The sequence below is a fragment of the Cherax quadricarinatus genome, chromosome 2 (genome assembly GCF_038502225.1).
Source record: "Cherax quadricarinatus isolate ZL_2023a chromosome 2, ASM3850222v1, whole genome shotgun sequence".
Taxonomy (NCBI): Eukaryota; Metazoa; Arthropoda; class Malacostraca; order Decapoda; family Parastacidae; genus Cherax; species Cherax quadricarinatus.
This window is the reverse complement of record NC_091293.1, coordinates 81,322,629-81,334,005: the sequence shown is the minus strand read 5'-3', so window position 1 is coordinate 81,334,005 and position 11,377 is coordinate 81,322,629. Positions and strand designations below refer to the sequence as shown.

At 38.5% G+C, this 11,377-nt stretch overlaps 1 protein-coding gene across 1 annotated transcript in view; it reads right to left on the bottom strand.

Moving 5' to 3' along the window:
- Positions 1-640: 640 nt before the first annotated feature.
- The window catches only part of LOC138853357 (ATP-dependent RNA helicase Ddx1-like), a 30,342-nt gene continuing 19,605 nt past the window's right edge, over positions 641-11,377 (bottom strand). Inside the window, exon 5 of the mRNA XM_070089562.1 lies at positions 641-913. Within this exon, the coding sequence (XP_069945663.1) occupies positions 656-913 (258 nt within the window). The 3' untranslated portion in view covers positions 641-655. The remainder of the gene's footprint in view (positions 914-11,377) is intronic.

Below are 11,377 nucleotides of genomic sequence, written 5' to 3'. Positions count from 1 at the left end.
AGAGGCTCTCTTTGCATTGCAACCCATTGTTGTAAATATAAAATCTCAAGGTACTAATTGCAAATAAATAAATAAATAAATAAATAAATAAATAAATAAATAAATAAATAAATAAATAACTAAAATAAATTTCATACTTTTGGTGTCATTATGATTGGGAAAAGATTCTCTATCATTTCATAAGAAATTTTTTTTTTTTTCGAAAAATTTCTGACCCTGAGAACAAGTTTAGGAGAGGGCCTGTCGACCCTGAAAGGGTTAAAGCTTTAAATTAATAGTACTGTGAGTAATGGATAATTTACTTTCATGTTTCTAATATAACTGAAAATTATTCACTTATTTTTGTAATTGATTTCTGTTTTATGTTACTAAATATATAGAGCAATTAGAATAAAAAAAATTCATGTAATTTCTTTTCAATTTGAAAGCCTCATGGAATGCTGTAAGCAGTAATAACACTGACATCTTAGAGAAATTGTTATTTAATATTTAACCTTTCTGGGTTACAATACCTAACAAGCAATAAGCATTCCATTATATGCTGAATGCAGATATCATAATTTTAAAAATAAAACATAGCAAAAGTACTGTTAGCAGAATATTTGGCATTGGTATCAGCAAACATTTTGGTATTGTCCTATCTTTAATTCATACACTACTCACTACTCACCTTCAGTACTACAGCAGGATGGAAGACAGCATTTTTAAATTCACTTCGAAGAGTGAAGGCTTTCCCCAGGTCATTTCCATTCTTGCTATAATGTATCTCCATAGTATCTAAGTTGAGGTAGCAACCAATGACATCTTTGAGCCCAAAAGTCTCACCATAATCATCAAACTGCTTGCAGTTCGATTTTTTCCCGGTGCCTCCAAATCCAAATCCCGATTTACATGTTCCAAGATCTAAAGCAGCCTGAAAGAAAAGTTGTTTCTTACTTTATTAAAGACAATAAATCTACATTTAGGTAGTAGGTTGGCAGACAGCAACCACCCAGGGAGGTACTACCGTCCTGCCAAGTGAGTGTAAAACGAAAGCCTGTAATTGTTTTACATGATGGTAGGATTGCTGGTGTCTTTTGTCTGTCTCATAAATATGCAAGATTACAGGTACGTCTTGCTACTTCTACTTACACTTAGGTCACACTACACATGCATGTACACGTTTATTTATACACACTCATCTGAGTTTTCTTTGATTTTATTATTATTGTTCAAGGCCCTTAACTATCTTTTGCTAACTAGTACCAATTACCTCATATATTTTTTTTCTACTTTTTTTTATTCTTTTGCTACCTTAACTTGTATATTTTATCTTGTCAATTTAAATCTAGTTATACTCTAATTCTTGTAAACAACTTATATAAGACCTTAGTGCAATTACAATTGAGAGTCTTGTGCCTTTTTTATATTATAAGATTAAACTCAGTTGTACTATAGCTCATTCTAGCTCAATACATAGTCAGTACCAAATTCATTATATTAGACCATAGTGTAATTACTAGTGAGAGTCTGGTGCTATTTTTAATTTCTATTTTTATATTATTAGATTAAACCTAGTTGTACTATAGCTCATTCTAGCTCAATATATAGACTATACCAAAGTCATTACATTAGACCTTAGTGCAATTACAAGTGAGAGTCTTGTGCTATTTTTAATTTGTATTTTTATATTATTAGTTTATACCTAGTTGTACTTTAGCTCATTCCAGCACAACACATAGACAACACCAACTTCATTATGTGTATTAGTGACTATACTCTACATGACCAAAATGCTATAGCTATACACTTGTCCAAACTTCCCACCACTACAGATATCAGTACTAGAACTCAACACACAACTCAGGATATAAATAACCATAATTTAAACCTAGAAGATGATTGATCACTTTGACCTTGACCTAAACCTCCATAATCTGACACCCAATCAAAACCTATTGGAAAGTAACTGCCTTTACTACACAGCATCACAAGCCAGCACTATCCTAAACAATGCTAAAAGTCTATCAGTACTTAACTACAACATCAGGTCCTTAAGCAAACACTATGATGACCTCCTGGCACTCCTTGAATCACTAAAGACACCCTTCTCCTGCATTATTCTTACTGAGACCTGGCTTAAGCAGGACACAACAGATATCTACCCCCTACCAGGATACACAGCAATCCACAACTGCAGACCATACCAAGTTGGGGGTGGTATTGCAATCTATTACTCTAACCAATTATCTTGTATTAGCACCACTTGCTTTAGTGATGAATATGGAGAATACATTTTTGCTAATTTTACTGTAAAAAACCTTAAGACGCCTATAACAATCGGTGCCATTTACCGGATACCTCACACAAACATCCCAAATTTCAGTGAGAAATTAAAGGAACTAATGACAAACAGACAAATGAATAAACACCACCTTCTCTTAGCTGGAGACTTCAACATCAACCTTGGCCTACTAGATGATCAGCCTGTAACTGATTTCATCAACAATATGAACAACACACTTCTCACACCAACAATAACTAAACCAACCAGGCTCACTGAAACAAGTGCAACCATAATAGACCACATATGGACCAATATACTAGCCCCCCTTAAATCAGGGATAATCACAGATAGCACTACAGACCACTACCCTACCTTCCTCTTGACAAACATTAGTAAACCACCACTTGAATACAACAAAGTTTCATTTAGACTCCATGATGAGGCCTCAATAAGGAAGTTCACAGCTGACCTAGAGACTGTTGACTGGCCTACAGAATTCTCCAAGGCCAATGGTATTGATGACTGGACAGACATTTTTCTTAACAAATTACTTAGACTATACAACAAACATTGTCCTATAAAAACGAAACAGATCACAAGCAAACGGCTTGGTTCCCCATGGCTAACCAGCACCATTCTGAAATCCATTGATAAGAAACACCAATATGAAAAGCAATATAGACAGGGCCTAATACACAAAGATATTCTTAACCCTTTGAGGGTCGACAGGCCCTCTCCAAAACTCGTTCTCAGGGTCGGCCAAATTAAAAAAAAAAAAATTATTTTCTCTTATGAAAAGATAGAGAATCTTTTCCCGATCATAAAGACACCAAAAGTTTGAAATTTGATAGAAAACTTACGAAATTATGCTCTCGCAAAGTTAGCGGTCTCGGCGATGTTTACGCATCGGCGATTTTGCCCACTTTGAGCCCCATTTTCGGCCAATTTCACTGTACTAGTCGACAAAAAACATGAATATTTCGCTAGAACTCCATTTTTTCTATCGAATGGGTGCAAGAAACCACCCATTTATAAATTCAACTATCCAGTACAGTGGTCAGAATTTAGCAATTTTGCCAATTTCACACAAATTTCAAAAGATCCCAATTTCCGAATAGGGTCCAGAATAAACAAGAAAGACATTCCTGGCACTAAAATGACATTTCCTCTAGTCATTAGTCACGTCTCAAGGCCCCTCTTATATTCTTTTGCTTTCCACTTTGAATTTTTATTCTCACAAAAAATATAAGATTTACTGTTATGCAGACTACTGCATTAGTGTAAAAAATGGTATAAATATTATTGGTGCACTTGTAAAAGAATATAAGACTCACCAGTTGACGTGTATTGCACGCTTGGCACGATTTGTTTACTTTTGAAGTTTGGTAAAAATCGAACATTTCTGCTACTTTGAGCTCAATTTCAAGGCACCTTTCATTGTAAAACCAGTCAAAATCATCTCAATTTCTGTAATATGTCTTCCATTCTATAAAATGAGACCAAAAAAACTAGAATACAACAATAAATACCATACGAAAATACACTGCAAAGTCGCTGATTTATTAAAAAAAAATGGTCAAAGTTTTTTTTTTCTCATTATGCACTGTGTGCTGCAGGATTTTTTTTAGACTGTGCACACTGACCACATAGACCCATTCTTTCATATGAAGGCCTACCAGCTTTCTCCCACTAGATTTGAGGCCGCTAGAATTTATGAGTACTAGTACGTCAAAAACCCCTACGCGTAAAACGTACTAGTACGACCAAAACCCTCAAAGGGTTAAACACTATTCATCAGTACTCACCAAAGTAATAAAGAAAGCCAAACAACTATACTACTGCAGTAGATTCACAGACACTAGAGGAGATATAAAAAAGACCTGGAAAACACTCTCTCAGATTCTAGGGACCCAAAAACTGAAAACAACCAAGAATATTGTCCTAACTAAACCTAATGAAACACCACTGCATCCCACTGACACAGCTAACAAGATAAACGACTTCTTCTCAACCATAGGTTCTAATCTCGCCAATAAAATCCCACGTACCAATGCCCATGCCGGGGACTACGTAGATGGGAATTTCCCAAATTCCTTCTATCTTGCTCCAACTGAGCCCACGGAAGTCACCGAGATTATAAAGTCACTTAAAAATAACTCAGGGAATCTGTCTCATGTCCCACCATTATTGTACAAGAGAGTGGCCCATGTCCTCTCGCATGCTATCTCATTACTTTTTAACAAGTCACTAGAAACTAGCACCTTCCCGAAACTACTCAAGAGGGCAAGGGTTACACCAATACATAAAGGTGGTGACCCTACAGATTTAAACAACTATAGGCCAATATTAAACTTACCATTGCTATCCAAAATCTTCAAGAAACTCATGCACAGGACTCTATATTCATTTATAACGGCACAAAACATACTCAACCCCTGCCAATTTGGATTCAGGAAAAATAAAAGCACTAACGGTGCAATCATAAAAATGCTAGATCTGCTTTACACAGCATTGGAAAATAAGGAATATCCACTAGGAATTTTTAATGACCTAAGAAAAGCTTTTGACACAGTAGACCATGGCATCCTACTCCACAAACTTGGCCACTATGGTATAAGAGGCCACGCGCTTGCATATTTCAAATCTTACCTTACTAATAGGTATCAGTATGTCACCATTAAAGACACAGCATCAACAACACAGCCACTTGATACTGGAGTTCCGCAGGGAAGTGTCCTTGGTCCCCTGCTCTTCCTCATATACATCAATGATCTTCCAAACGTATCTCAACACCTGAACCCCATTCTCTTTCCTGACGACATGACTTATGTCATCTCTCACCCTAATCTTGCCACCCTCAACACCATTGTTAATGAAGAGCTGATCAAAATATCGACTTGGATGACAGCCAATAAACTTACGCTTAACACTGACAAAACCTACTACATTATGTTTGGTAGCAGAGCAGGAGTTGCACAAATTAACATTAAGATTGACAACACTCTAATTGCCAGACATAATGAGGGCAAATTCCTAGGCCTATACCTCGACAACAACCTGAATTTCAGCACCCATATCCAACACATAACCAAAAAAGTATCCAAAACAGTTGGGATCCTCTCCAAGATACGATACTACGTGCCGCAAACTGCCCTTCTCACACTATACCATTCACTTACATATCCATACCTCACCTATGCTATCTGTGCTTGGGGTTCAACTGCAGCAACACACCTAAAGCCAATAATAACCCAACAAAAAGCCGCAGTAAGAATAATCACTAAATCCCATCCCTGGCAACACCCCCCCCCCCACTCTTCATAGATCTAAACTAACCCCCTGTTCAGTACATCCACACTTACTACTGTGCAATCTACATCTACAGGACCTTAAATTCCAATATTAACCTTGACCTAAAATGCTTTCTTGATAGTAGTGACAGAACCCACAGGCACAACACCAGACACAAACATATCTATGACATTCCCCATGTCCGACTAAACCTTTACAAAAGTTCAATGTATGTCAAAGGCCCTAAAATCTGGAACACCCTACTTGAAAATTCTAAAACTGCAGACACATTCATCACCTTCAAAACTACCATCAGAAAACATCTTATCTCCCCGATACACCCTGTCAACTAATTACACGAATACCACCTGGTGGTTAACGCTTACACTCACTCACCCATGTGACCATAAACAGACATATCAATCTCAATCTCAAAATAATGAATCTTAACTAGTCATAAGTTGGCCTGTGATACTCCAATACTGAAACTATATATAGTGCCAAAACAAAAGCATTCACATTGCTAAACTCACAAACTAGTATTTAGTCACTTAGCCATAATACCAACTTACCTTACTACATGTAAACCACACAATAACCAAATTCTGTTAACTCAGCATTGTAATCCTTATAGAGAATAAACCTTGAATTTGAATTTGAATTTAATAGTTCTTGGTCTTATTACTTTTCCTTTTATATCCATGGGGAAGTAGAAAAAGAATCTCTCCCCCATAAGCCATGCGTGTTGTAAAAGTCAACTAAAATGCCGGGAACAATATATATATACGTATTTATATATATATTTATATATATTTATATATATATTTAAATATATTTATATATATTTATATATATATATTTATATATATTTATATATTATTTATTTATTATCACACTGGCCGATTCCCACCAAGGCAGGGTGGCCCGAAAAAGAAAAACTTTCACCATCATTCACTCCATCACTGTCTTGCCAGAAGGGTGCTTTACACTACAGTTTTTAAACTGCAACATTAACACCCCTCCTTCAGAGTGCAGGCACTGTACTTCCCATCTCCAGGACTCAAGTCCGACCTGCCGGTTTCCCTGAACCCCTTCATAAATGTTACTTTGCTCACACTCCAACAGCACGTCAAGTATTAAAAACCATTCGTCTCCATTCACTCCTATCAAACATGCTCACGCACGCCTGCTGGAAGTCCAAGCCCCTCGCACACAAAACCTCCTTTACCCCCTCCCTCCAACCTTTCCTAGGCCGACCCCTACCCCGCCTTCCTTCCACTACAGACTGATACACTCTTGAAGTCATTCTGTTTCGCTCCATTCTCTCTACATGTCCGAACCACCTCAACAACCCTTCCTCAGCCCTCTGGACAACAGTTTTGGTAATCCCGCACCTCCTCCTAACTTCAAAACTACGAATTCTCTGCATTATATTCACACCACACATTGCCCTCAGACATGACATCTCCACTGCCTCCAGCCTTCTCCTCGCTGCAACATTCATCACCCATGCTTCACGCCCATATAAGAGTGTTGGTAAAACTATACTCTCATACATTCCCCTCTTTGCCTCCAAGGACAAAGTTCTTTGTCTCCACAGACTCTTAAGTGCACCACTCACCCTTTTCCCCTCATCAATTCTATGATTCACCTCATCTCTCATAGACCCATCCGCTGACACGTCCACTCCCAAATATCTGAATACATTCACCTCCTCCATACTCTTTCCCTCCAATCTGATATCTAATCTTTCATCACCTAATATTTTTGTTATCCTCATAACCTTACTCTTTCCTGTATTCACTTTTAATTTTCTTCTTTTGCACACCCTACCAAATTCATCCACCAATCTCAGCAACTTCTCTTCAGAATCTCCCAAGAGCACAGTGTCATCAGCAAAGAGCAACTGTGACAACTCCCACTTTATGTGTGATTCTTTATCTTTTAACTCCACGCCTCTTGTCAAGACCCTCGCATTTACTTCTCTTACAACCCCATCTATAAATATATTAAACAACCACGGTGACATCACACATCCTTGTCTAAGGCCTACTTTTACAGGGAAATAATTTCCCTCTTTCCTATGTACTCTAACTTGAGCCTCACTATCCTCGTAAAAACTCTTCACTGCTTTCAGTAACCTACCTCCTACACCATACACCTGCAACATCTGCCACAGTGCCCCCCTATCCACCCTGTCATATGCCTTTTCCAAATCCATAAATGCCACAAAGACCTCTTAAGCCTTATCTAAATACTGTTCACTTATATGTTTCACTGTAAACACCTGGTCCACACACCCCCTACCTTTCCTAAAGCCTCCTTGTTCATCTGCTATCCTATTCTCCGTCTTACTCTTAATTCTTTCAATAATAACTACCATACACTTTGCCAGGTATACTCAACAGACTTATCCCCCTATAATTTTTGCACACTCTTTTATCCCCTTTCCCTTTATACAAAGGAACTATGCATGCTCTCTGCCAATCCCTAGGTACCTTACCCTCTTCCATACATTTATTAAATAATTTCACCAACCACTCCAAAACTATATCCCCACCTGCTTTTAACATTTCTATCTTTATCCCATCAATCCCAGCTGCTTTACCCCCTTTCATTTTACCTACTGCCTCACGAACTTCCCCCACACTCACAACTGGCTCTCATATATATATTTATACATGTATATATTTATATATATTTATATATCACATTTCATCTAATATGACATAACAAACAATATGAATAACATAGAAACATGATATATACTCTAGAATGAACAAAATATGTCATTATGTAACAGGTGAAGGCAGCCAAAACCGCTCCCTATTTGTTGTGGTAAACACTGCCATCTAGTGACGGCCTTTTGAAGCCGTCTATTATAATTATTATATGTAGTTCATTATTATTATATATGAAGAGATGCAAGGAGGGAAGAGTATATGGAGAAAAAGAGAGAGGTTAAGAGAGTGGTGAAGCAATGTAAAAAGAGAGCAAATGAGAGAGTGGGTGAGATGTTATCAACAAATTTTGTTGAAAATAAGAAAAAGTTTTGGAGTGAGATTAACAAGTTAAGAAAGCCTAGAGAACAAATGGATTTGTCAGTTAAAAATAGGAGAGGAGAGTTATTAAATGGAGAGTTAGAGGTATTGGGAAGATGGAGGGAATATTTTGAGGAATTGTTAAATGTTGATGAAGATAGGGAATCTGTGATTTCGTGTATAGGGCAAGGAGGAACAACATCTTGTAGGAGTGAGGAAGAGCCAGTTGTGAGTGTGGGGGAAGTTCGTGAGGCAGTAGGTAAAATGAAAGGGGGTAAGGCAGCTGGGATTGATATGATAAAGATAGAAATGTTAAAAGCAGGTGGGGATATAGTTTTGGAGTGGTTGGTGCAATTATTTAATAAACGTATGGAAGAGGGTACGGTACCTAGGGATTGGCAGAGAGCATGCATAATTCCTTTGTATAAAGGGAAAGGGGATAAAAGAGTGTGCAAAAATTATAGGGGGATAAGTCTGTTGAGCATACCTGGCAAAGTGTATGGTAGTTAATATTGAAAGAATTAAGAGTAAGACGGAGAATAGGATAGCAGATGAACAAGGAGGCTTTAGGAAAGGTAGGGGGGTGTGTGGACCAGGTGTTTACAGTGAAACATATAAGTGAACAGTATTTAGATAAGGCTAAAGAGGTGTTTGTGGCATTTATGGATTTGGAAAAGGCGTATGACAGGGTGGATAGGGGAGCAATGTGGCAGATGTTGCAGGTGTATGGTGAAGGAGGTAGGTTACTGAAAGCAGTGAAGAGTTTTTACGAGGATAGTGAGGCTCAAGTTAGAGTATGTAGGAAAGAGGGAAATTATTTCCCAGTAAAAGTAGGCCTTAGACAAGGATGTGTGATGTCACCATGGTTGTTTAATATATTTATAGATGGGGTTGTAAGAGAAGTAAATGCGAGGGTCTTGGCAAGAGGTGTGGAGTTAAAAGATAAAGAATCACACAAAGTGGGAGTTGTCACAGTTGCTCTTTGCTGATGACACTGTGCTCTTGGGAGATTCTGAAGAGAAGTTTCAGAGACTGGTGGATGAATTTGGTAGGGTGAGCAAAAGAAGAAAATTGAAAGTGAATACAGGAAAGAGTAAGGTTATGAGGATAACAAAAAGATTTGGTGATGAAAGATTGGATATCAGATTGGAGGGAAAGAGTATGGAGGAGGTGAATGTATTCAGATATTTGGGAGTGGACGTGTCAGCGGATGGGTCTATGAAAGATGAGGTGAATCAAAGAATTGATGAGGGGAAAAGGGTGAGTGGTGCACTTAGGAGTCTGTGGAGACAAAGAACTTTGTCCTTGGAGGCAAAGAGGGGAATGTATGAGAGTATAGTTTTACCAACGCTCTTATATGGGTGTGAAGCATGGGTGATGAATGTTGCAGCGACGAGAAGGCTGGAGGCAGTGGAGATGTCATGTCTGAGAGCAATGTGTGGTGTGAATATAATGCAGAGAATTCGTAGTTTTGAAGTTAGGAGGAGGTGCGGGATTACCAAAACTGTTGTCCAGAGGGCTGAGGAAGGGTTGTTGAGGTGGTTCGGACATGTGGAGAGAATGGAGCGAAACAGAATAACTTCAAGAGTGTATCAGTCTGTAGTGGAAGGAAGGCGGGGTAGGGGTCGGCCTAGGAAAGGTTGGAGGGAGGGGGTAAAGGAGGTTTTGTGTGCGAGGGGCTTAGACTTCCAGCAGGCATGCGTGAGCGTGTTTGATAGGAGTGAATGGAGACAAATGGTTTTTAATACTTGACGTGCTGTTGGAGTGTGAGCAAAGTAACATTTATGAAGGGGTTCAGGGAAACCGGCAGGCCGGACTTGAGTCCTGGAGATGGGAAGTACAGTGCCTGCACTCTGAAGGAGGGGTGTTAATGTTGCAGTTTAAAAACTGTAGTGTAAAGCACCCTTCTTGCAAGACAGTGATGGAGTGAATGATGGTGAAAGTTTTTCTTTTTCGGGCCACCCTACCTTGGTGGGAATCGGCCAGTGTGATAATAAAATATTATTATTATTATACATATTATTTTTCTTCTTATTCTTTTTAGTAATCTTTACAGGAAAAGGGGTTACTAGCCCATTGTTCCCTGCATTTAAGTTGACTTTTACAACACGCATGGCTTACGGAGGAAAGATTCTTATTCCATTTCCCCATGGATATGAAAGGAAAGGTATTAAGACCAAGAACTATTAAGATAAAAATCAAAGAAAACTCAGATGAGTGTGTATAAATAAACGTGTACATGTATGTGTAGTGTGACCTAAGTGTAAGTAGAAGTAGCAAGACATACAGTGCATATTTATGAGACAGATAAAAGACACCAGCAATCCTACCATCATGTAAAACAATTACAGGCTTTTGTTTTACACTCACTTGGCAAGACAGTAGTACGTCCCTGGGTGGTTGCTGTCTACCAACCTACTACCTGTAGTTGTAGCTACAGTTAGAGTAAGAGGTAGATGGGACAAGAGGAAGGTGGCAACAACAAGTAGGAGGGAAGTGAAAGTGTATAAACTAAGGGAGGAGGAAGTTCGGGTGAGATATAAGCGACTATTGGCAGAAAGGTGGGCTAGTGCAAAGATGAGTAGTGGGGGGGGTTGAAGAGGGTTGGATGAGTTTTAAAAATGCAGTATTAGAATATGGGGCAGAAGTTTGTGGTTATAGGAGGGTGGGGGCAGGAGGAAAGAGGAGTGATTGGTGGAATGATGAAGTAAAGGGTGTGATAAGAGAGAAAAAGTTAGCTTATGAGAGGTTTTTACAAAGTAGAAGTGTTATAAGAAGA